The sequence below is a fragment of the Falco rusticolus genome, chromosome 4, assembly GCF_015220075.1.
Source record: "Falco rusticolus isolate bFalRus1 chromosome 4, bFalRus1.pri, whole genome shotgun sequence".
Lineage (NCBI taxonomy): Eukaryota > Metazoa > Chordata > Aves > Falconiformes > Falconidae > Falco > Falco rusticolus.
This window is the reverse complement of record NC_051190.1, coordinates 48,664,487-48,691,164: the sequence shown is the minus strand read 5'-3', so window position 1 is coordinate 48,691,164 and position 26,678 is coordinate 48,664,487. Positions and strand designations below refer to the sequence as shown.

At 48.9% G+C, this 26,678-nt stretch overlaps 1 protein-coding gene across 1 annotated transcript in view; it reads right to left on the bottom strand.

Annotated features, from left to right (window-relative positions):
• FBN3 (fibrillin 3) overlaps positions 1-26,678 on the bottom strand; it is a 109,286-nt gene that overhangs the window by 58,274 nt on the left and 24,334 nt on the right. The window contains exons 5-7 of the mRNA XM_037386862.1: positions 25,296-25,391; positions 6,290-6,487; positions 4,821-4,946 (exon numbers count right to left, since the gene is read on the bottom strand). Coding sequence (XP_037242759.1) covers positions 4,821-4,946; positions 6,290-6,487; positions 25,296-25,391 — 420 coding nt within the window. The remainder of the gene's footprint in view (positions 1-4,820; positions 4,947-6,289; positions 6,488-25,295; positions 25,392-26,678) is intronic.

The following is a 26,678-nucleotide window of genomic DNA, read 5'->3' as shown; positions in this document are numbered from 1 at the left end:
CTCGGCTGGCAACATCTGCCCTCCTTGCTCATATTTTCATACAAACACAATATAAACACAGTCCTCCGGCACTGGTGAAGCTGGCCTGGTCTCCAGTGCTGGTTAAGGGAGCAGCTTTCCCCTTCTCCACCCTCAGCCCAACACCCCCCCACGATTCACAGACTGCTTATATCTTTCAGAAAGTGAGCAGGCAACTCTCCGTGCCAGAAATTTCTCATTATATGTTGCACAGCCCCAAGCTCAAGGAACTCTTGATCCCTCCAGCTCCCTCAGAATACAATGAACAAAAGCATAAAATAAGCCACTATTTGAAAGTGTCACATTGATAGAGATGAGCTGCAGAAATAACTCTGGGGCTGAGCAATCCTGAACTTGGAGGATATTTAGGTTCAAATCCAAACTGGATGCCGTGTGCACGTTTTCACAGGTAGAAAAAGGACATCTTTTTCCAGCTGGGGCTGACCAAATTCATCCAGTGCCTCCAGCTGCAGCCCCCTTGCATGCTTGGGAGATAAGGGGCTGAGCTGGCCTCTGTTATCAGCATAGAAGATCTTGCATAAGAAAAGCATCTTTATTCTTCAGGGATTCAGGGGCTGATAAACGGAGCCTTAATTCCAGGTGCCGTTTGTGTTAAGAGATAAGTATCACTATGGGAAACCAGCAACACTATCTCTGCTCCTGCCTATTCCCACCAATAAACAGCCCAAAGAAGATTAGTGGTACATGCTGCTGCGTTAATGAGGGAGACATCATTAATCAGCAGACACAGTGACATGGGCTCTGACCTTTGGCTCAAACGCAATCCCATCTGCTGACTTCACTCCCCAGGAGGAATCTTCTAAGCAGAAAGTACAAGCTCCTGGGAATGAGGGAAGAATTTTACATAGACATTTAATCTAGTTTTAATATTTCCTGGATGCTAGGCTTGGTTAAGGAATCTGAAAACAAGAAACCGTCTCCTCTTCCTAAAGCAAGACGGTCTCAGAGCAAGCTGAGAAGTCACTCCTTTCACCAGCTATAAACAGACTCAGCAAGGGAACTCCTGCAGCTTTGAGATTTTAGGCTTGGAGCACACCTGGAGAAGGAAAATATCCTCTTAAGCTTGTGGTCGTTATTTTGATTAAAACCCTTGGCTCAGTGAGGAGGTCACTTGGACTGATGCAGCTCCTTCGGCAGTACAGGCTATCTCAGCACATCGGGAATTCGGGGCTCTACCAGCTGGACCAAACCGTTCCCCCCCGACTACCAAAGCACGCAGCAAACAGCCGGGGCGCAGATCCTCCGCTGTTCACACAAAGTGGCAGCACCAGGTGAGCCCCGCGCAAGATGCTGCCTCTCTATTCCCCTATTCCCATCGTCTGAGGGACTCACATGGGGTACGCGTCCTGGGGGAGCAGTGCTAACCCAAAGGCATCCTCTTCACCCCCTGCCTGCCTTGCAGGGACACGCTGGGCAGTCACGGCTGGGAAACGAGCCCCCAAAACCAACCCCAAACCCTGCCCGCTTAGAGCATCCCTCATGTTTATGCCACTCACAGAGGGACCCCCAGGTCAGTACATGTAATACCAAAGGAAAGCATCCTCTTTTGGTGGTCTCCTTAGCAATTGAGGTAAGCTAAGCGATGGAACAGACACCGTAGATGCTGGAGATGTCTCTTTTTATGGCCATCCAGGAAGGAGAGTGAAAGGAAGCCGTTTATGGCCACATCACGCTGCTTTTGCAGGCGTTCTGGGAAGTGGGGACCCACACGGAGGCCCCTCGCATCTGGATGACAGATTCAGACAATGGATTGTTTTTAATCTTGGTATGTAGGAGATTCCAGCTAAACTGATTGCATATGTGCTTTGCCTGGTCCCCAGCCAGCACGGGTGAGGCAGACCAAGGCAAGAACAATTTTTTGTGTCCTGAGGTTGGGCCCATGGCTCTAGCTCCAGCCTTCACCCATTTTCCAGCCAAATTGCACGGGACATCGCTGTTTTTGAGGAACTGGTTCTTCACCCGAGATGCACGTGAAAGGGCTGTTTAGGATTCTACTGGTTCCAAGTCCTTGGATGCCAAAGCACTGCAAGAAACCCTTCTGTTAAATTTTTAGAAAGTTTTGTGGCGTCCTGCCAAGGAAGATTCATGGACACAGATGTCTTCTCAACATAAAAGAACGTCCCTTCCCCACTGAAGGATTAGCCTCCGTAACTGGTGTCTCACTTTGGAAAAGTTTTTCTGAAGGGCTGAACCCAGGTCACAAAGCACACACTGACACAGCAACTACGGGAACCAGCCCAGCATGGAAAACGTCTGGATTGCAGGAAGGTGGGGGTATGGAAACAGTCACCTGGAAGCAGCTATCCCTTCCCTGAGGACTCACTCTGGGAGAAACCCCAGGAGACAACGTAAGCTGTCAGACCCACGGTGCCACAGGGGCATGTTGCTGCGATGCTGGCTGCTTTAAGTGCCCTCTCTGTGTAATTTTGCCACCTGGACACAAATTCCAGGTTAAATGTCTGGATTTTAGTGCATTCATCATGCCTTGCCTTGGTTACAACAGAGCCTTGGAAAGGAATGAAAGGGAAGTGGGAGTTCCTGAAGCCCAGCTAGGTGAGACGCAGTCACACGCACAACGAACACATTTTATCCCTAAAACGACAAACACGGGCCAGCAGGCTTTCATTAGGGTATGTGGGAAAGAGCTTTAACAACCAAGGCAGGAAAAGTTTAATGCTGTTTTCCTTTTCATTTGCCAGATGTTTGGAAAACACAACAAATGTTTATTCCTTTACTTCGGAGAGGTGCAGCCTGCCTGGCAAGGTACGCATCTGGCCCACAAGAACTGCTGCAAAACGCCTGGGAAGAGCGTGTCCCTCCTCAGAGGTGTGCACACCTCGCAGACACGCCAGCAGTGATAAAGGAGATGCTGAGACTGGACCTGAAGGAACTGGAGCCAGACTCACATGAAGAGGGCTCAGACTGGTGGCAGTGGGAACATTTAACTTACTAATTGCACCTCACCCTGCCTGTGCTCCACACTTACTACAGAGGCATGTGCCTTATGGCATGGAGCAAGGCATTGCCTCGCTGCCTATGCGAGTCCTGAATTTAACTGAGCAATACAAAACACCGACTCACGCTGAATCCAAGGGCAAAGAGCAGTTCCAGGGGCTTCCAGAAGCAGGCAGAGTTCTGCCTTAACTACCACAACTCGTTTTACCATTGTTATATTTTCACACCCCAAACAAAACTAGTCCTCTGGTCTGAGGATCAGGTATTTGGCCATTTCCAAGCAGCTCTGCTAAGCACCTGGAGAGCATTCGCCTTGCAAATGGCACAGCCTCGGCACCACCTCACCAGACCCTGCTGCGACTCAGCCCTTCCGTCTCCTGCAGCCCCACCTCCAGACACGGGGGTTTGGCTGCTGACCCTGCAGATCAGCTTGCCCACACGTTCAGGGCACAGTTGCACCTGCACACCTGGGCAAAGCATCTGGGTCCTCCACGGAAGCATTTCTAGAAAGCAATTAATACTTAAATGATTCCAAATTCTGTGCTGAAGAAGAGGCAAAGAGTAATTTCTGCAGAGTTCCCTTCCACCAGGTTGGAAACTTCTCTGGAGTTTGGAAGCTGACGGCACTCCCCAGGCTGTGAAGATGCAGCTGCGCTCCCCACTGCTCAGCTGCAAGCTGCTGCTGAGGCAGAAATGTTTTAGAGCATCCCTAGCTGTAAGCACAAACCATGCCTCTGAAGCACCGCGTAATTTCCAAGAGAGGTGCCAAGGCTGAAAAGGTCGCTCATTTACAACTCGGTTGAAGATGAACAAGATGCATCCTACAAAGCAACCAGAAAGACAGGAAAACCAGGCACAGCAGGCAGGCTTCGCCGGGGGGGAAGGGACAGCACCAGGCCACTGGCTCAAAGGAGGGATGCTCACAGGTGTGATGCCGACCGGCATTTCATGTCTTTAATACCAGATTTTCATTTGTGCTCACTTTGTGCTCAAGGACAAGGTTCAGGTTCTGGCCAACAGTGATATTTTTCCAAACTGACAAAAGTCCATGAAGTGACACTGCATTTATTTGCTCCATACCCTATCATCTCATGGAATCGGATCTTCCGCAGTGCACCGAGAGCTATGATGTTATTTCTGGTTGTCTTATTCCATCACCATCCCAGCTAGTCAGACTCCACCTCCTTGCCTTCCTTCCAGTTACTCTATTGACCTAGAGGCAACAAGTTGCAAGCTGCAAAAAGATAAATGTCAAGCGGATATAAGGAGAACGTTCCTCACCATGACAGTGGTGCAACCCTGGGACAAAAGCCTGAAAAGAAAAGGCTTTGAGTTTTCAAAACTGGATCAGACTGAGCAACGTGATACAGCTTTCAAGCCAGTCCTGATCGAAGCAGAGATTTTAAGCCCTCCAGAGGTCCCTTCTGTTCAATGAGACTGTGTTGCCATTAAAACATCTCTCAGACATCATCTGCATGAAAAAAATAACCAGACAACTCTCTAGTTTAAGAGAAGATCAGAAGATCAGGCAAGCTCTATTCCTCATTTCCTTGCCTTGGACTCCGGGTAGCAGATAAACACATCAGAAATCATTTTGCAGGAATACATTTTCTAACACGCCTTGGTGCTTGCCGTACTCCCCTGCTATTTGGAAGCTACGACCAAGGCTGGCAGAGGAGCTCTCGCACATCTCTACTTTGCCAGCCTTGCAGGTGCCCTGTGAGCAGAGAGGGTCTCAAGTTTTCAAATGCCCTTGTGCTCAGAGGATATCTGGGAACCCAGAGCTGAGACTCTCGGAGAAGCCCCACAGAAGCCTCCAGTCTTACCTTCACACCTGTGGCTGGTCTCACTCTGCTTGTGTCCCGCAGGGCATTTGCACTCGTAAGACCCCACCGTGTTGATGCAGTTCCCACCTTGACAGAGGCCGGGAATGGCCTGACATTCATCGACATCTGCAGGAAGGAGAGCAAAGGTGTTGGAACGTGCAGCCATCGCAGCGGGTGAACGTTCAGTCCCACCATGGTGGGAATGCTACAAGAAAGCGGCAGCTTCGCTCCAAGTAATTCCAGTTGCCCATCAGATTACATTAGCGACAAGGTGAAGGACAGAAGATGGACAGAAATGTGTTGCTGGCTTATCTACACAAGCAAGAGGGAGACAAAAGGAATGTTTTCCAAAGCAAACATCAACATGTCTACCCCTCGTGGTTTGCTCCAGGCTGGGGGCTGGGCTGGGGGTGGTGAGATGCCCTCCTGCACAGAGCAACACCTGTGGCAGGGCAGAGGGGAGCCCACAGGACGTAAGGTTTCGCTCTTCAGTCCCATCCCTGCAAGGTTCATCCTGCAGCCATGGTCTCATCGGTGCAGGGACACTGTGCTTCCCAGAGCACCTCAGGACGGCCTCAGTGCTGCTGCCAGAACCAGCATGCTCATCTGCTGCAGATATTATTCATACTCCAGTTCTGCTTGCGGTAACAGTGACTAACAAATGTATTAACCGAGCTCTCCTGAAGAGATCGGGGCCATAAAACACAAATCACAAGAGACAGCAAGAGGGGTCTCCTCCTCAGCCTTCCCAATTTTATCCTACAGACACTGGCCAATGTGGGGCGCGGGCCGTAATTTTGGCTTTTGGTTGTGGCAGGTAAAGGCTGAAATCAGTTGCAGAGGCAGAAGGAATCCACAATGCTGATGGAGCACCCTGCACCCATCGCCAGGGAGCAGCAGGGGCAGCTCTTCCTTCCAGGAAGGAGCTGCCCATGGGATCTGCTGACGGAAGCCCAGTGGACCACCTGCTGTTTTTGCCTGGGTGTCCTAGACACCAAACACAACCTCTAAGCATGTGATTTATGTATATTGTAATCGCCTGTATGATCTTGAAGGAGTCATGGCTTCCGTTTCGAACCAATAGCACCATTTACAGAGCACCAGCCACTTGATACATGCGTTGATCATATTCCAGTGCAGGGACAGAAGCTCTAACAACAGCAGCACAGAGTGAGGGTACGTAGGAGGCTGTAACTTAGTTTTAAACCTGGAGAAACACTAGCCTCATTCCCTACATCTTGTGGGATAGAGGATGTCACCCAAGAACCACAACCTGGCCAGAATCTCTGAGCTAAGACAATCTTAGATGAACCCATGGGAGACCCAAGATCCATGGTGAAGATCTGTGACATACAACGATGGATTTAGAAAAGTTTACACGCAGAACCCTTCTCTGTGTTGGGGCTCCTGGCATGCATTCATCACCCACCCCTTCAGTGTGCATCAGGATGGATGTTCATGGCATTTACCTTGGCAGGCTCCGGTACGAATGTTGGGAATGAAACCTCGGCGGCAGGGGTGAGGTTGGGCCGGGCACATCTCACATGGGTGACCCCAGGCCCGTCCGATGGTGGCACAACACATGGTCTTGGTGCAGACGATCCCACTGAGTTGGCCCTGGCACATCTGGTTGTTTACTTGGCTAAAGCAAGGACCAGTGCGATAGTCTGAGGGAGAAGAACAACACCCACAGGTTAGATGAAGACACAGACACAAGGCTTTCTGTCTAACACAGAGCACCCATCCCCCTTCCTACCAGCGCAGCCATTCTGGTGCAAAAGTCAACAAGTTCTGGGGAAAAAAAATATCTGTAATGATGAACAGAACAAAAATTTAAGACCCAGCTGGAGACCAGTGCTGGAGGTAGTGACCATCTTTTTCCTGTATGTTTCACGTGATCACCTAGAGCTTCTTCGGGCCAGCTCTTCCTGATCTCCCTCAGGCATCTCCCATGAACTATACTTATTCTATGTCTTGAGTTACTCCCTTGAAGTGCTGGAGTCCCCCGAGTCAGGGGGGGGACAAAGTCAGGCAAAGAGGCGATTTCAGGGCTGCAGGTTCCCCTGCTCTGTGGAACTGCTGGGGTCAGCAAAGCAATCAAACTTCATCTCAGCGAGGGGCAAAGACGTGTACGGAGATGACTGGTACAAGCAGCTCTCACGGACCGCCTTAGGGCCTGGCAGCCCATACAACGCGAACGCAGAGGATGGCAGAGATGTCACATCACTTGGACTTGGTTTGCAGAGTAAGAGCCCTAGAGCTCACCCACAAAACATTCCAGGAGACAATTCCCAAACCTTTCCCCATGATGTCTACCACAAATTCTGCAAAGGGATTTCCACGTGTGCTCTGACAGTCTCTGCAAAGGCAGCCTCCTGCAGCAACACCCGTCATGGTGATTAATTTCTTTGGTTTAACTCTTAAAGGTCCCCTGGTAGTTTTAACAATTTTAAAACCCAGATGCTGCCGAAACAACCAGCCTGTTTCCTATTCCCACCAAGGATCCTCCTATCCCTTAAACCAAAGAGATTTTGAAGGACTTGTTTACACTAAGGAATGCGGTTTTGCCGCTGTCTGGGCTCTCATGACCCTCGATTAGGGATATTAGCACAGCAGGCATTCATCAGGAAACAAAATTCTTCAACAAGAGGGTTTTTTCCTTCTACTGGGAATAAATGATTGCACGCAAGCGTTTGATCTGTGGCTGGAGAAAGGACCTTTAACCATATTATTGTCAGACCAGAAAATTCCACATTAACTGCCTAAGGAAGTTAGGTGTTGGTCAAATAGCTGTTATTTCAACTACTCTGGGCTAAGATTTGCAAAGTTGCTTAGGGAATTTTAATGTTGGAGTGCCACTAATTAGTACTTGACTGTGAACCCACATCCCTGCACCAGTACCCAGATTAGCCCACAGCTGTCTGTGCAGCAAAACATTTAGATTTGCAGGTGAAGCAACAAAAAAACTTGTCTGGAGGGTGGCTATACCTAAATCATGAGCCATGGGCAGCACTGGCACCCCCATTTAAAGATTGATGGCTCCATTTCCAGAAATGTCTTAGTAGAACATAGACACTCAGGAAAGTAAAGCTCTGTTTCTTGGCCTGCGAGCTCTCAGATACACGTCTTTCCACACATGAGCTTTGCAATCACTCCCTTCTATTTAAATCCGGACACACACGTGCAATGAATAAAAAGCAAAGCCGTTAAACAGGCAGTTTGATGCAGAAAGCTTTCGACCGTAGGGTACGTTTGCACGACAGCCACACCGGCAAGAGCTACGCTGGCGTGGAGCCGTGACAGCATCTTCATCCTGGGCTGTAAGATTGTTTGGAAATGCTGGTGATTGCTGCAGGCTCTGGGCTGACGGCGCCTGTGCCGACGTGCCTTCCTCAGCCCTGCACCTTGCGCTAAGCAAAAGCTGCATGAGGCTCCCAGGGCTACAGGGAAACCACACAAGAAACCCTCCTCTACCTCTGGGAAAGAATCAACTAGCAAAATAATTGCTTATTTCTAGCTTAACTCTCCTTCTGATTGTTATTTCTTGAGCAGCTGGGAGCACAGTCATACTTAAAAACTAATGTTTATAAAAGAGTCAAAAGAAATTTGGTCTGTGGCTGTCACTGAGAGGCAAAGAGCAAGAAAAATTTGATGGGGGGGAAAAAAGGGGAATTATTTTGAAGTTACATTGGTTTAAAAGTGACATGATCTCATAAAAATGCCTTTGTTTAGAAATCAGAACAGAAATATGTGCTATGTTTGCAATGGTGTGTTACCAAATAATATTTTTTTTTGACCCAAATTTTAACAAGAGACCAAAGCACATGGTCCTCATTAATGTCTCCTACCATGCCAAGTTTAATGCTTTAGTTTGTTCTACTTTATTCCTAGAAAAGAAACCAACAAAGTTTGAGTTGTTATCTCATCTGTCGTCTTTTTTTTTTTAATGAAGCTGAAAGGTTCTTGCTCAAATTTTGGGCCTTAAGGAGAATGCTTTATAACCACACCAGCACACAATTTAAACCTTCTCAACTATCGTACCCAAAGAACTATAAATTAAATTGTTTCATGGTCCTATTTCAATGGAACAATCAACTCAAGACAAAAAAGCTAACAGACTAGGCTGAAGTATTAGGAGAGGAATAAAGAACGGAACAGCGAGTATCATCCCTGAACTCACGGCTTGTTTCCATCCCAAAAGCTGCTTGCAGTCCCAGCCCCCAGCCCAGAGAGCAGCTGGTAGAGTAGGGGAAAGAGCAGAGAGCTGTGGAAGGGTTTATATACAAGGCACAGCTGCACTGGTTTGCAATCCTCAGTCTGAAAAAGAAACACCTGGAGGAAGACCTGATAGCAGGGTGCAAAATCCTGCCTGGGCTGGAGGAGGACCAGGCTGCTCACTTGCAGAGCCAGCATCAGGGGGTGTCCCAGGCAGATAAAGTGGCTTAAAATCAATCGAGGAAATGCTTCTTCAGACAACGTATAGATTAAGGGGAATTCTTCTAAGAGAGGATGCTGTGAATTGTCCAAGATTGTGAGCTACAGGCGCCTGGTGCCCAATAAAGTCTTACAGAGGAGGATCGCATAGGATCGCCCCGTTCCTATACTGTTTCCCGGCCGTCAGCTTATGGACACTGCCAGAGCCTTGAGGCACAAACTCACCTCAGCCAGGGGCCCTCAACCCGCCCTTGTTCCACTCTGTAACCCACCCTCCCAGGCAGTTTGGTGTTGGTTTTTGTTCAGCATCACTGCAGCTGGAGCCTCTGAGAGATACCCGCGGTCGGGCAGGATATAGCTCCGCTGGAGCGTGGCAGTGCTCTGTGTGCTTAGGGTGCAACCCAATACATTTCATGAGCTCTTCTGAAACCTTGTTAACCCTAGGACAATGCAGAAACATCTCATAAAGAGGGCTTGCTTTTCCCCTGTCCTTGTCAAAAGAAGGAGGACACGTGGCTGATGTCATTGTGGCGGGTACCTTCAAAGGGCTCTGACAGAGAAAGTCGGGTCACACAAACGTATAACCCAAAATCGATGCAGGGCAGTACGGCAGAGAGAGGAACGGGAGAGACTTGCACCTCCCATGTCATCTCACTGAGGCTGGATGCGCTGCAGCAAGAATTCCCCATGACGGATAATGAAAGCGCAATTGTAAGGAGAACACCCCCTTTTAAACAAATAATTGACAAAAATAGATTTTCATATGTAGATTACTTCTCTGGAGGGAATGAAGCCAAGGAAATTGCAGTCTGGAGTCCAGAAAGCCTGGCTGCATTCCAGCTCCCATCTGTTGCTAATTTTAATGGTCAAATTATTAAATTTTTAATGAGGCACCAATCAAATTTTATTAAGGAAATATGCATGCTTAGGAGATGTCTAAAGCCCTTCTACAGCCTAGGTATGGGATTCCATCTTCCAGGAGCCCTGTCACAGGTAGTTGTCCTGCAGAATTCTGGTCTTTGCTGGTACGTTTCTTAGGAAAACAGGGATGAGGCGGCTTCCTCGCTGGAAGCTGAGATTCCCTCCTGGTCCCTCTTCCCAGCTCACTCAGACTTAAAGTAAGTGTCCAGTGGACGGATACAGGTGAGTTCCACTTTTCCACCTGCAGGTAAAGTTCTCATTAAAGAGATTGCAAGAAATACTGGATCAGGCTTTATTTTGGGAATCAGTCAGTATCTTTTCCCCTCTACAGAAGAGACTTTCAGCACAGCGGGGCCATATCTGGGCCTTTACCCATCACTTAGCGCTGCAAAAGCATCGTGCCGGCTCACTGCCTGACTTCACCTCTCCCAACAGCCTTGCAAACAGTAAACACACAGCATAGGACAGCCACCAGCTTCCCTCCCAGTGCTACCACCAGCCTCATCCATTCCCACCTCTCATTTTTCTTCCTTGCCCTACTAATTTCTCAGTAGACTGTGCTCAGCTCGGTGATTTCTTGTCGCCATGGATTAGGTTACTATTCATGCCTACTTGTCTTGAGCAGCCAGCAAGTAGAGCGGGCGCTCAAATTGCAAAAGGCACGGTGGAATCAGAGGTGAAGCGTCAACGTGTTTGCATTAACCACGAGAAATCCGACTCCTCGCTATGCTCTTTGTTTTGCAGCCCTTGCCTCCCCCACCAATGCCTTTGAAGCACCACCTAGGCTGAACCAGGGACCTTCGCTGATGCTGCAGAGAGAGGTTGGGGCTACAGTGAGTCTTATCTACGCAATCCTGCAGCCAACACAGCCCCCAGATGTGCTCAGAAGAGGAAGCATAACAGGAATAGACCTCATTTCCAGTTTCCATGTTTGGCTGGTTGTCATGGAGATCATTAGGCACCCCTATAGCTAATGAATTCCTGACAATTCCAAGCCGCAAACCCTTGGGGAGTTAATGGGTGGGATCCATGCCATTACACATGCTCTTACACTGAGCCACACTATTCCACTTGCAAGCAGCTTCCTGAAAACATCCCCGTGGACATTTTTGACTTTCCTAATTAGTGTGTCTAGGGCGTAAGTGGAGGAAGGCTTCACAGTTGCTGTGGACATCTGCCTTCACCCACGTGCTGTGTGGAGCCCTGCTGGAAGGGGTGGGACATCGAAGTGCGTTCAAGCACTTCTGCTCCAGCCGAGCTCACACACCAAATCTTGTTGTTTCCCCATTTCCAGCACTTTGGGTACTGTGCTGACCAGGGATGCTGACCAAGGATGCTGACCAGGGATGCTGACCAGAGATGCTGACCAGGGATGCTGACCAGGGATGCTGCCCTGGCTTTGCCTACCCTACTTAACCCAAGTTCACCTTGCCAGAACCTGTCTCACCTCCTACGAGAAGTAATAAAGAATGATGCACTACTCTTTGCCAGCCATGGCTATAATTTATACCAGAAATGCAGCTTGGACTCATTAAAAAAGTATAATCAGTTTCAGACTATTTAAAATTACCACTCTGAGGCTATCAAACGTTTATGTACAACAGTTGGAAGGCACCTTTTCTATTGCTCAGTTTCCTCAGTGCTAAAGGAAAACAATGGAAATCTTTTGTAGGGAATGTTTCCCTGGGACATACGGCATAACTCAATGCCATTCTTTTGCATGGAAATGTGAATTTCAGCAAGACAAATTTCTTTGAAGGAGACCTCAAGCTGAACACTTCCATAAACAAGGACATTTTTCAAATGTTTTTTAACACCTGAATTGAAACAGTATCTGAACCTGAAATATTTACAACTTTATTTCATATCCAATTTAAATTATTACTTTGCTGGGAGGGGAAAAAAAAATCCTGCATTTAAAATTAATATTTTACTCCCTTTTAACTGGTTCTCACTGTCCCTTTGGGAAAAGGGGTAGTTTTTGACAAAGAACTTTGGAAGAGAACCATTTTTTGGTTCTCTTTTTTTTTGTCTGAATATTTTTGGAAGAAAAAGGATAGCTTCCTCCACTTCTAGAATATCCATCTGCCCCGCAGGGTGTCACGGAGTAAATTAATGCTGGCAGTGGGAATTCAGATCCCAGGGTAAAGATGCAAAGGCAGGAATGACTGCGCTGCTTTCCTTGCTGTTTAAAACGCAGTCCTAGAAACTCGGCTATGCCTGACCCCAGCCTGCGAGCAGATCTGCAGGGTGCGGTCTGAAGGACGGTGAAGAGAGTGAAGAGCTCTCGCTCCGTGCTCTCATCCCATCCTGCCTGCCATTTCTCGGGCACCGTTTGGCTGGAATCCCCTCATGAGACAGACCACGGGCTGGGCGAATTCCTTCTTTACAAAATAAATAAATTGCGCCGTGAGGAAGAGCTTTTTCTTTGCTAAAAATCAAATTCCTTCTCATAATAAACAATGCTTGCACTGAAGGCTTTTTCTTAAAGCAGTAAGGACAAACGTTGCCTGTAAGTAATCCCCGGGGAGCTCCGGACCTCTCTGGGATGAGGTCACTGCAACACATGCCCCAGGCTCTGGCAGGCTTCCACGCCATGCTCTGAAAGCTCCAGCCACCGAGTATGGGAGAGCACGACCAGATATCAAACCCGACACCTATTTTTCTGTTTTCGATGAATTATTTCCATCAGCAGGAGGCTTGGTCCCCCTGGCCACGAGAGCACAGCCTTGCAATTCTTTCTGTCTCTAACCTTCAGGGGGGGTTTGGAGCAAGACAAATGGCTCTGGGAGCCAGTGAAAGCCGATGCAACCCAGGCCAGGCACTGATCTGGCAGATCCCTCTGCAAACGTCTACCCAAAAAGATTCCCACACAAACTGTGGCTGCTTGTGACAGGGGTGTTCCCCAGAGAGCCCACGGAGACGCTGGCCGTGTCTTCTGGGACCTGCTGGGAGAGCCGATAACTTACAAATTAAATGCTTAGTGGAGTGATTCATACCCTGCGCAGAGAGAGGAGGCGGACGGATGGCAAAGGGCACAGGGAACAGCATCCGAAAGCCACCAGCCAAACAACCAGCTGAAAGGAGCTAACCAAAAATCCTGTGATTATTTCTGTGGCCCTGAAGGTGAACGCAGAGATTGTACAGCCCGGCTCGCCAGTCTCGGCACACAGCGCAGCTCAGCATCTGCTAAGCCTCTCGGGCTGCGTCCATACGTGACAGCCTTGGGGGGCGGGGGGATGCAGGGAGAACAGCAGCAAGGGTCTCCGAAAAGGGCTCCTTTCTCATGGAATACTTTCTCCACCTAGTCATTTCCTTACCTCGTACAGGCACAGCCACATTCCTGATGTTTAACTGTTTGGACTTTTGCAGAAAAGAAAAAGCTGGCTAGGGCAGTTTATAAGGCCAGACATTCCAAGTGCTGAAAAAACATATTCAAAGGAAATAGTAAAGGGAGAACTTTTTTTAAGTTTTCCTGTCCTATTTTTACAGTTTCCTGTCGAAGCCTTAGCCTGATGAAACCTGAGCTAGAGCTCCACGCACCACCCTCCTGCAAGGGCTCTGCGCTGCAGCAGCATCTGAGGCACAAAACACACACATGGGGCCGGTAGCGCCAGCGGCTGGAGAAATGTCTGGGAGGGCTGGAGCCGGGGGTGGCACTGCCAGGCTGCGTCCTCCAGCCTGGAAAAGGCCACGGGGTCGGAACGCTGCGAGCCGTTGCCTCACTGCCTGCTCAGTTAGTGCAGCGGTGCTGGGGGGGCACAGGCTTTTGATAGCTCTGGGGTCTCCCCCACGCACACCTTGCACCTCCGGTGGCTTTGGTGGGATCACGGCTGTGGGCATGCTCCTGGATCCCAGGGGAAAAAACGGCAGCTGGGCTGGGCTGAGCTGTGGCTGAATTTGGGGGTTTCCTCCTTATTGGACTGAGTATGGGAAGGAGAAATCTGTGCCGGCCAGGCAGGCAGCATTTTCGGCCAGAGGGTTTGGTGACTTTGCCTGCCTTCCCTCTGGGACAACGAGCTGGGAGGCAGTGATGGCAAGGATGCTACTGAGCAAGGGCTTCCAAACAATGGGGTTGGTTTTACAGGTCTTGCCTGACTGTAGTAACGTCACTGTGCAGGACCTGCAGTCGCCTTCATCTCTCCGTCGCTGCATTCGGCAAAGGTTCTGTACTTCAAACGCGGTAACGCAATGGTTGTGCCAGGCAGAGCAAGGTGTTCTTTGGAAGAGGCTTATCCATAGCCAAAGTCTCTTGAAGAAGGAAGCAACAGGAATGACCCAGCAGACACAAATAGCACGTTATGAGATTCCTCTCAGACTGAATGAATGGAAATGGAAAGATTACACCCTCCTTAGCACCTTCTTACCCCAGCACACTCTCAGCAGGCTTGGCCTTTGCGTTCAGTGGGAGGCGTTCCAAGTCCCTGCCACGAACGGGGTCTGCGGACCCTGCTCAGCCGGATGAGCTGGAGCTGCTGCACCACGTGAGCTGGGTGCCCGTCCCCAGCGCTGCCCAAGGGCCCTGAGCAGCTGTGGACCAAGCAATGCTGCTCCCGCAGTCTGTGCCCCTCCTCGTCCATCTTCATGGGCTTGCAAGGAACAGGGCGTCAATGCACAGCCTTGGGCTGATATCAGTGCACGGGCACAGCAGCCGGGCATGTGTCTACCTCCACACGTGCCCCACAGAGCTGTGGCTGTGGTGTGACGCTCCGCTGCACCCCTCGCAGTCCGCTGGCAGAGAGCCTCCACACGCGGGTGAAATACGAAATCAGGCGGTTATCTCCACGCCGCTTTTCTCCCACAAGGATCAGCAGGTTCAGCACCACCAGGATACTCTTGCTCAGGGACCCCCTTCCCCGCAGCGAGAATGGGAGCCACATGCCACTGCATCCAAGGGCAATGATGGGTCAGGAGAGAAGACGGGCACCATCCTGCCCATCCCGGAGCAGGCGATGAGGTGCCAGCTGCAGACACGGAGGTCCCAGCCCCTGGCAGCCCAGCCTCCTTGGCTTGCTCAGCTGCAGTTGACTCAAACACTCCTGTGCTGCCCTGTGGCGACACAAATGACTCGCTTTCCGACAAGGTTGCACCTCTTTGCAAAGACCCTCTTTGCTATTACTTGGACCTTTGCCAAATTTTACCTGTTCAGGCTGAAACTGGCTTGTACCCAGGGTAAGCAGTTTTGGAAAACTGCAGTCCAAACCTTCCCGTCAGATTTACAGATAAATCTGGGAGAATGCTGTTCACACAAAGGTCTCTGGAGGAAATTAATTCTGATCCCAGGGGCTGGTTCCCACTGGGCGCAGTGAACTGGCCTCTGAGCCACGTGCTGAACACCAAGCAGCCAAAAAAATATGTTTTAAGTAGCCGTGCTTTGGAGGTGCTGCCCACCCTCTGGCAGGGGAAAATTAGTCTGTGATTGTCTCATTACGGATTGTCCCATAAATCCCATGGGCATGCAGGACACCTGTATGTGCAGGATGCCTCTCCATCCCACCAGTACTCCCAGCACTGTGACTGGCCTTCTGCAGAGATCAGAGGGAAATATGGTTTCTCAGAGCTATAATTATTTTATCAAGTAAGCCTGCCTGCAGGAGGAAAATGGCAACCTGCAATTGAGTACCGTGCTGAATTCCACTCGTGGTGAAGCCTCTGCCAGACCTTTCTGCATAAACGCAGGCAAGTTACAGCAGTAGATGTCAGAGCTCTTCAGCCTACAGTTGATTATCAAAATGCTTTTTGTACCACAGCGTGGAGAAAGGGCAGCCTTTGGAGGCAGGCTGAGGAGAAGGAACTCCATCACTTATCTCAGCGACAAGTTCTGCTTTATGTCTTAACATCTGTATTAGTGGAGCACTAGGAAAAATCAGCTGAACGCCTGGTTTCTAATGAGGATGAGAAATCTCCTTGTAAACAGTCTTTTATTAAAAAGCTCATGGCGGGGGCGGCGGCAGGGGGCGGGGGGGGTGTGCGGAAATCTTAAAATCTTAACCACTGCCAACAGCATGCCTCCGTAACATTTTTGGTTGAAGTAATTTGGCCATTTGGCCTTGGCCAGTGCTTGCCCTGGCCTTTTTCCTACCTCGGAGAACTGAAACCCAAGAAATTAATGAGTTTGTGACACCCTGGAACAGCCTTGCACTTCAGGGGATGCATGTGGAGGCCCAGGCAAATCAAATTTTGGTTTGATCTCAGAAGCCACATCGTGGTCCCTGTTTCTGGGACGTCTCCATTCCACTGGGATTGTTGCTGGGATCTTTCAGAAGAGCAGCTGGAACTGGGACTCGGTTTCACAGCGTGCATGGACCTTGGGCACAGCCAGAACTTGTATGGAGGAGATCTTTTTGCCAACCTGCCATTTATCCCCAGAACAAAACCTCTACCAGGCAGCTCAGATTAATTAATTTGATATATCTTCATCTAAAACGCAAAGGTTGAGATTAAAAGTCTTTCCGAGTTATCTCAGGTATCACTGAATTTCCATGACTTACTTGTGGCCCCTTCCGTGCTAGCCTAATGTATGTACTCACGTGCCGGGGGGGTTCGGGGGAGTTCTCAGCTAAAGGTATGACATACGTACATCCCTGCCGATTCCTAGGAGCAGCATTTCAGAAGCTCAGGACTGTGACCTGAGTTTAGACAGGAGCAAGCAAAGGGACCAGGTTACTGTTGGCTGCCTCCTGCTGTGGCACGCACAGGAACCAGACTCATCCTGTGGGGCTGCTTCCTTTCTCCTAAGCCTCCCGTTAGACTGAACATTTGGGGGGAAAATCGTTATGAAGAGGAAACAGAAAAACTGAGGCAAAGCCACTCCTAACAGCTCTTTTCAGGAGGGGGCTGGGGAGACCTTAGAACAAGAATAACGGGGCGTTCTGCAATATTCCCACCACAGGGAAATCTGAGAGCATGAAGGTGCAGTTTATGCTGAGACACGCACTAGCATCCATGTGCATTACAAGATGCTGGTTTGGATCATGTGTTCTGTTTATATATCGCCTGGGGTGTCTGTCTCTGGAAAAGCTACGGCTGGAGCAAACACTAGAGATCATTCTGGATTTCTCTTTCCCTTAGCCAAGGCTGACTCCCAGAATTAGACCTAACCAGTATTTGTATAACTTGCTCTTAATCACCTACAGCTATGAAAATCCACAGGTTCCTTACACAATTCTAGTGCTGCAATATTTCAGGACAATGGATGAGTCCAACTGCTGTTGGACTGATAGAAATCAAATAAAATTATGAGGATGAGAGGTACAGTCATCCTATACAATAAAGATCTTTGAGAAACTGATACAGCATATAAAAATATGCTAATCTGGGGACTTGCATTAGTCTGACTCACTGTTAATGGAAATTTCTTCCAGGAATGGAATTGTATGAGTTAGAAGGAACCCTGGGTTCACAAGCTCCCCCCGGCTCCCCCAAGAAAAGGCATCAAGATCCTTTTGAAACTTTGGCAAATCTGCAGACACAGACATGTTATGGAGACTCAGAACTCCTCCCTGGGCGCACGTCAAAGGAGATCCTCATGTAACGTACACACTAAAATATAAAAAGCTGTATCTTGATATAAGCAGAATAATGGAGATGCAGGAAGAAAACAGGTGCAGATTAGCAACAGCTTGAAAGTAAAAGGTACTGAGTAGCAATTTAGATGCCACCTGTCCTTTTCTCCATATACTCTCTCTTGTTTATGCCTGGGACCTACTTTTGCCCATTCTGGTTATATCCCAAAGTCCTGATGCTTCATGGTGCTTTTGGAGAAGCACTGGCCATGCAGAACGTGGTCTGCTCTTCACTGACCACTGCTGTGGCTTCATCTGGAGAGCTGCTGGCAAGGGGCTGACCACAGCTCTGCCCGGGAGGGGGGCAGGTCTGCACCCAGGCTCTCCGAATTCCTCTTTGCCAGGTGTTTAACCCCTCAGAGCACGGCAGTTTCTGAAAGCCTGTGTCCTCCTTGCTCCGTGGTTAACAGTCTTTCTTGAGGCATTTGAAAAGGAACGGGAGAAATGAGAATCTCTTGGTAACAGCTGTGAATGGCTGAGACGTGGATTCTGCTGGGGAGAAGCTGCTGTTCGGGAGCATTTTCACTTCAATCCAACCCAGTCCTGGTTACGGTCTTGGAAAGAGCCGTCCTGCTGTGAGGACTATGGAGGAGCAGGAGATACTCACTGCCTTTTCCATGGATGTCTAGGACCTGCCGTACCTCTAATCCTTGCTTTTGTCCACGTGTTTGAAAACACTGTGTTTGGTAACAGGGCTTCATTTTCCTGTACTGGCTAACGAAAAACTCGGGCACTGGGTGCCAGTTTTAAGTCTGCTATTATCTTCACAGGGACACAAGCCCTTCCAAGGCTTTTCATGGGATGTGGGACTTGGGACCAACTGTGCAAGGCTTCAAGAGCACAGACGGCTTTCAGCCCAGCCCAGAAGTGTTTGCACTCCAGAACACGGTCCCGCGAGTTTGTTGGTTAAACTTCTGGAAACCTTGCCCCATTAAGAGGAGAGGACATGCAGACACAGCAAGGACCTCCCCAACCAGACAAACCATAGGGACCACAGACAGGCTCCACAAAGATCAAGAATGTTACTCCAAAAATCTTTTTTTCCAAAGTGAAAGAAAACTTTCTTTCATGAGAGGTAGCAACTGGCACCCACAGTGAAGAGATCAGCATTTGGATAGAAAAAACCCAAATTAAACCTCATCTTTGGAACACATGAGGAGCATCCACACCTTCACCTGAGTCAAGTGCTGTCACTTTTTACAGCCATTTTTTTCCCACTTTAAGGAGGGTGAAATCAGAGACATGACATCAAAATGTTTCATTTTTTTGCTGTAAAACTATTTTAAAAAATTGGCCTCTCTCCCCACAGATTAATTTTTCCTGTACTGCAGCTTTTCCCCCAACACTGATGTAATGTGAGTTCACGTTACCAAAGGCTGCTGGGGTTATACAATATATTCACTAGTCCTTCATCCCTGAAGATGTCAAGGAGAAAGAGGAAATGATGCTAAGATTCGCTGAGTACCTCGCTATTAAGGTATTTACCTCTGAAGTGGAGTATTTCCTGAATTAAGTGTGAAGGCAGTTAGGTTGCTTCCACTACAAAGCTGCCTCTTACTGAAGCCCTGAGCTGTTGAACACGCAGCTTGTTGAGTGTATGGCAGCAGAAGCTGTTGCTTAGCATTCAGGAATTTAGTTTATTCTAGTTTAAAAGTAAAAGTATCTCCTTTTAGGGTTATAGTAAAATAAAGTAGAATTAAATCCCTAAATAAATCTGTAATTGGATAGATTTGTGGGGTTTGAATGCCTTCTTTTCATCAACACGGATGGGCACATTCTTCAGTGCTCGCCAATCTAAATTGGTACCCCGAACGCTGCGGGCAAGCACACCTCCAGAGAGCAAAGGCTCAGATGATGGCCACGCTAGAAACAGCAACTGTGCAGAGCTCACCAGCCTTTCTGGGAATCTTGGCAACTCAGCACAGATACCAGCTGGACTAATGCAACTCTGTGTTCTCTGAAATAAGTTTGTATCTTTGCGTGGCCTTACCCCCTGTACATCTCACGACGGAAGATGACGGCACCACGCTGTGCCTTGCAGCAGGGAGAGCTCAGGCATTTACAGATTTTAGATCTGTAAGTCTGAGTTGCTCTGAAGTCCAACATCAAACAAGCCAGTGCACGACAACCAGAGACAGATGGATGGAGAAGTCCATAGCCCATATGTCTGTGGCAGAACTGATCACTCCGCTGTACACACTCACCCTCCAGTCAATGCCTGCATTTGGTCAGTGAATCCTGCCCCCCCGTGCTGTTATCACACCATCACCTATAAGGTTCCATGGTGCGCTGTGCTCAGCTGGCCACATTTACCCACCGAGGTCTGAAGTAGGCTCTGCAGGGCAGGGAGGTCCAGCACGTTCCTATGGAAGACAGCTAGCCAAAACCAACCTCCTTGTTAAAAACATGATCTGCTTTTTTCCAATTTGTTTTCCTTCAGGCTTCAGTCCCTTCGCCTTGCTTCAGCCGAAGAACCTGGGCCAGCCCCTGCTCCCACAGGTTGTCACATTCTACAAGGAAGAGCTTCTTTTGGGACAGAAGGGCCATCCCACCCCCCTGTGACACCGTCAACCAGCCACTTCTGCTAGCGTGTGCACTGCTGCTGAGGGTACAGCCCCCAGGATATAAAGTGTGTCTGACAAAAGACTCTTCCTGAAGTAACAACACCTTTTTATCCAGGTGTCCTTGGGAAGAAACGTCCCTGAGGAAGACTGGTACTTCAGCATGGACAGACCAACAAGAGATTTCTCCTGGGTGAAGGTGGTCCCTTGGGGCTCTGGGTTATGCCTGTGCTGAGCTCAAGGGGTTTTCCCTACAGAGCTCTTTGGTAGGGGAGCAGATGAGTGGCAGAGGAGCAGACAGATGAGATCCCAGAATATAATAGCAAGCTGCAAGTTCAGGGTCATCTGTGCACTAGGTGTCACCTGGCCTGCTTCTGCTACACTCGGAACGCAGATACTGGTGAATTTTCATAAAGAAGGGCTCTTTAAACCCCACATTTCCTGGCATTTATTTCAGGCTGAAAATAGTCGGTGCCTTTGCTTAGGTTGAGGTAACATCTCCACCTGTAAAAGCACATCATCAAATACCCAGTGTGTCTGTGCCGGCTGAGGCAACCCGGCTCTTGGTGCAGAAGCCAGGCAGCCACAGCAGGATGAGCTGCAGCGAGTCCATCCCTCCTGACAGACCCATCTCGTAACGCAGCTTTTCAGTCTGAGGCACCTTATGGTTTATTTAACACTGTGGCTCCAGCCTGGAGATGGCTTATTTGGGAACAGAAGCAGCAGCAAATGCACAGCTGGCTGTATCTCGGCACACAGTCCTGCCTCACACGGTTAGCAGCCAATTTACCAGCTCTCCTGCAACCCTTTGGTGACTCCTCACAGTCCTCGTACTGCAGCAACACGTCTATTATTTTGCAGAGAAACAGAACAGGGTGATGTAACAAGCTGCCCAAATGGCGCAAGCCGTGGGCCAGACACAGGACGGAGCAGCAGAGCTCCTACCGCTTTCTCCTACCCTCAGAACATAAAACCTCCACATTAACCAGCTAGGATTCAACCCAAGTGCCCCATTCCAGTAATGGGGCTGGGAGAGATGGTCAGATGTACCCTACAACACGTCCTGTCTGTTGCAGGCTGAGCGCGGTGTGACCTGCCAGCACAGAGGGTTCCTATCAGTGGACATCTCACAGATCGGTACCCAGGGACTGACTGCATGCATCACCTTATCTCGGCTCTCTTTCCTGAAAGGCGGTGAAAGCAGCTTAACTACCTGTCATTTTCTTTATACTCTGTAGCCAGGACAGTGTCTCGTTTTGTGCTCTGGAAGCAGCAGACCCATGGATGCTAGAGTGCAAGAGTGCAACATTCTCACTGCCTGATGCCAGCATGCTGCGTTTGGTAGCTACGATGGCTCCCCCCTGAAAAACATCACGGTAGCTGCTCTGTGTGGGATGGAGGAAGGTGAATGATGCCTCACTGGACAGTAACTGGCATCAGTGGGAGCTGTCTGCCAGCAGAGATGCAGGCAGGAATCTGAGGAATTTCCAGAGTACTCAGCCCCGCACCCAGCCCTGCTCTGAGAGCATCACCTCGAGCCTTGGGCTGAAACTTGTACTGCCTACATATGAAGCCAGTGGGTTTCGGGTTCTGCTTTGAATGAATCTTTCTTCAGAAAACGTTTTAGGAAGAAGACTCAGCACTAAACTGAGAGCTATAGATGATCCATGTTGCTTCCAAGCCTGCTACTGGGGTCTCCTGTTACTGGAGACTCCCAAGGATGCTTGTAAACATGTCACATACCATGGCTGCTTTACTTGGAGAAACAGAACAGAAATTCAACGGTGGTCATGTCTCCAGTAAGTCTGACGCTTAGGGACTTCATCTTAGCAGGCCTACTGGTGGAGCAGGAACACGTTTTCTCCTTGGAAGGGTTAAGTTCTTCGCTGTCATGCTAATTATTCTGGTAGGTCAGCCCCAACCACCTCACCTGGCTGCAAACTCCCAGGCTGCCGAGCCAGGAGCCTCTTTGAAAAGTGTAATTTTTAACATCTCTTAGCAAAGCAAGCGCTCTGTTTGTCTTGGCAAGGAAGACCTGTGTATACACAGCTGGAGAGCTTGTTTTGTCTCTTAGTACAAGTCTGGGCTAAACCAAATCTCTAAAGGCTTTGTAAAAATGCTCTCTTTATTTAAAGAATTTTATACATTACAAGATGTCTCCAAAGTCTGCCCCTGCTCAGACCCCTTCTTTCCCTGCCTCTTCCACTCTCCCTCCTGTCCCCTCCACTACCAGGCACACAGTCAGGACAGATGGATTTTTCAGTTCCCCCTGGACATTGCTGGATGCAGAAGTTTCTTTAAGAAATTTCTAGCTTTCTTTTCAAATACTGCCAATGTTTGCATCAATTTATGAATCTCAGTGTTTCAGAGCACCATGAGCTAGAAAAAAAGAAAGCTCTACGGACACACTTCTGGAGCTTGGGTTTAGGGGTTTAGGGGAAGGAAACTTGCAAAGTAGAGCCTTCAAAAGGGCAAAGTTGTTATCATAATTCCTTTCCCTAAAGAAAGCAATGCATATCTGCATGTGCATTAGAAAAAGGCAAGGAGAGGGCTAAAAAAATAGAGAACTGCAGTGCTCGACTGGTATCTGTGTTTGCAGGAGAGTACAAAGGAGACTGGAACAATGAAAGGTTAGTTCAGTAAACGTGTGTGGAGACTCTTAAAGAGCTTTCCCTTCCCTGCATCCAATAAATGCGAGGCTCAAACCACAGCAGAGGCCTTTTATGGGGCACCTGCACCGTTCTGTCCAGCAGACCCTTTTTCAGCCCAGGGCACGCTGCACAGTGTTTCGTCTGGCCGCGGTTCAGGCAGGGCTGGCTGATGCCTGGGCTACCGGAAACCAACTGTTATTCCTATCTCACCCTCTAAATCTTGTTGCCAAGAATCCCCAACTTGGAAAAAACAACATTAAAGGCAAGAACAGTCCAATCCTTGGACATGGAGTTAAACTGAACTAGCTCAATCTCGGGAAAGTGAGAGGCTAGAAAAACAGAGCATTTCCAGGGTGCTTTGATCTTAATCCTGGGAGTTTGCACATTGGCTTCATGTTTCAGTTTCATTTCTGCTCTGTGCCACTTTGACCCTTGCCAAAAATCATATCAGAGCAGCGTCGTGAGATGTCCATCTAAGCCAACAGGAAACGGAGAAATTCTGTGCCTCAGCCAAAACCTCAGTCGTACCCACGCTGCCCAAATGTAAATCTGATCTAGCCACTCAGCGCACGCTGGCTGGCTGAAGTACAGAAAAGCCACATGTCACTGAGAGCCCTATCCTTAGCTGGTGAAAACTGTGGTTCTTAGTGGAGCTGTTTCAATTCATACTGGATGAGCAGCTGGCATCGAACCGCGTGAGGTTTACAATAAACCAGAGCTGGCTTATGTTTCCCTTCAAAACATTTTTGCTAAAATAAGGTTCTTTCATGGAAAACCTTAAGTTCTGGTTATAATTTTCAAGGTTTTTCAAGTAAATATAGTACCAAACCATAAAAATAGTTTTGCAAAGGTTGGAATATTGACTTTCAGGGTTTCAGGTCCATGTTCATTTGAAAATTATAGGCTGTTAGCACTGGTGACATCATTAGTTTTAATTTTTGATGGTACATGGTATCGACCTCTTCCACCCAAAACTGGCGCCTGAAGCACACAGGACAGGTCACATTCAGGCAATAAACTGAGTTGCTGCAGGAATCTGATTCTTTACAGTGAGAGAGGCAGGAGTCTGAGAAATGGTCGTACTGATAGGGGAGCTGAGTGCTCGCCCGGCGAACTGCCGTCTACCCGCATCTGACGGAGCTCTGCGAGAGCTGGCCAAGTCCTTCAACCAGCACTTTGCATGTGGCCCCTAACTGCGTGTGGTCCGTAACTCCTTAGACATCGCTCCTCGGCAAGCGCTGCCGGGAGTCGTACTCGTGGTGCTGAGCAGGATCAGAGAAGACTGAGTCTCCTGCAAGTGCAGCTCAGGGTCAGTGAAGAGGAGCACCCCAATTAGCTGGCTGTGAGGGGGTGACTGGGACGGAGCCACCTCTCCTCATCGTGGCGCTGGGTTTTGCTTTTGCAGCACAGCTCAAGGCTTGCTGTCCACGCCCAGCCCAGCAGTCTGGCGCTGGGAAGAGGCTGGAGGGGACACAGCTGGGACAAGGGACCCCAACTGCCCAAAGGTATATTCCACGCCATTGACATCATGCTCAGCAATAAAACGTCAGGGAAAGAAGGAGGAAGGGGGGATCTAAGAGGGTTATGATGTTTGTCTTCCCAAGCCACCACTGCAGGTGCTGATGTCCTGTTTCCCAGGATTTGGCTGGACATCTGCCTGCTGGTGGGAATCAGCGAATCAATTCCTTATTTTGCTACTGCACACAGCTTTCACTCTCCTTATTAAACTGACATCATCTCCATCCATGAGTGAGTCTGACTCCCTTCTCTGTTCTACCCATCCCAAGGGAGAGGGGAGTGAGAGATGTAGGATGGGTGTTCGGCTGCTGGCTGGGGTCAGCCCATCACACTGGCACATTTGAAAACGTTGGCTCACATTTCTTTTCCCTTCTCTTTTAGTGTTTAGGAAGGCACTGATGGTGTCACCTTCCCTTCATGAGGATGCTGTGGTAAGGGGCTTCCTGGCATTTCTAAGCCACTTGCATCTTACCAAGACAAGAAACAGGGAAATGCCCAAGAGAAAAATACCCTTTTTGTACTCAGCACGGGGTGGGGGGGTTACTGACGTTTAACAACCACCTACGAGGGACCACACGTGGAGAGGAGGATCCAGAGACACCGAAGAGCCGTGCAGTCAGTAGGCACTTTGCATCTGCGCATGTAATAACCAGGGATCTCCGGGAGCGCTTTGGGCACGAGGTTGTCGTTACAGGCTGTACCCTCAGGCAGAGGAATTGAGCAGAAATTCACACACAATCGAACCTCCTTAAGACACGCAGTTAAATATACAACTCCTGATCCTATGCTCCATCAGCGATAATATCATAAAAACATGTTCCTTACCTCTCTCACACTGGGGACCGGTGAATCCATAGACGCAAGCACAACGGTTTGGCCCAATGCATCGCCCTCCGTTCTGACAGCCGTTTTCACAGACAGCTATTTTGAAATAGAAAGAGGAATCAGCGATTTCTGCTCTCAGTGAAACCACAGCGTGAGACGTGTGGTGCTGGCAGGACTTGGAGTATCACCCACTTTGTGTTGTCCTCCATGCAGTGAACATACAGAGAAAAGTCTGATATTTTTTCCTGGAAAATGACTTCCTGTCTATGAATGAACCCGTTTATAAAAAGGCTATAAACTCTTATTTCACTTGAGAGGATTTCCTGCGCTCTGGAATCTCAGTTCATTCAGGTCAGCATTGGGATTTAAATGTCAAGGTCAAGATGAACTGATACAAATGAGAAACTGCAAATGCTTAACGTATGACAACAGTGAAATGTGAGGAGAGGAGGCTAGTCAGCCATCTAATCCCACATACCCGGCACAGAGAACCAGTCTGGGCAGCACACAAGTGCTCCTCAATTTAACACCAGACCTGCTGCCCTCAGTGGCAAAACTGCAGTCAATAGCCTGGGACTGAAGTCGGAGGAGGCTGCTGATGCAGGTCCTGGGCTGAGGCTAAGGATGTCGGAACTGAGCAGGATGTCAGAACACTTCTGCATGCGACATGAGCAATTGCTGGTTGTGACAGATGCCACTGACCTCTTAAAGTCTCAGGAGCTGTAATGACTAACGAGAGGACTGTGACGGCACTTCCTAAAGCTCCACTCTCTGAACTGCTCGGTTGTCCAACACCACCGGCGCATTGAAGATGAGAAGAAGATAATTTTGTGAAAGGGGAGGTCCACAGCAATCTTGTTGGACACCTGAGCGTGGCCCTCACGGGTCTAGTGCCAGGCTCCGAGCTGCAGAGAGGCCAGGTACCGCTGCCTTCACAGCCTTCAAAGGCTACACCCCTCTCAGAGCCGAGGCAGCCGAAATCTGCTCTGCTGGGATGCTGCCAGTGGGACTCTCCATTGTTCCCCACCCTGCCAGTTGTGTCTTGCCAATATCTGAACCATTATGAAAACTCTACTGAGGATATTATAGGTGGAGCTGGTAGCAGCACATAATTAAGGTTGCCTAGCACGTTCCATTATAAGCCCTGGGTTGCTGTTACTTATAATTTTCCCAAGCTTTAGCTGTTCAGAATGAAATTTTCCATATGGTGTGTCTGCCTTAAGTTGAACTTTTTGGAAAGTTTCAGCAAAAATGAATCAGTCATAGCTGAGGATAAGTTTAGGGGAAAAATGGTGTTTTGCCCATCTTTTAAAAAAAATCTCATCGAGTTCACAGAGAACTTTAGTGATTCTCATGAAATTTGCCTGGAAAGTTCCATTTGAT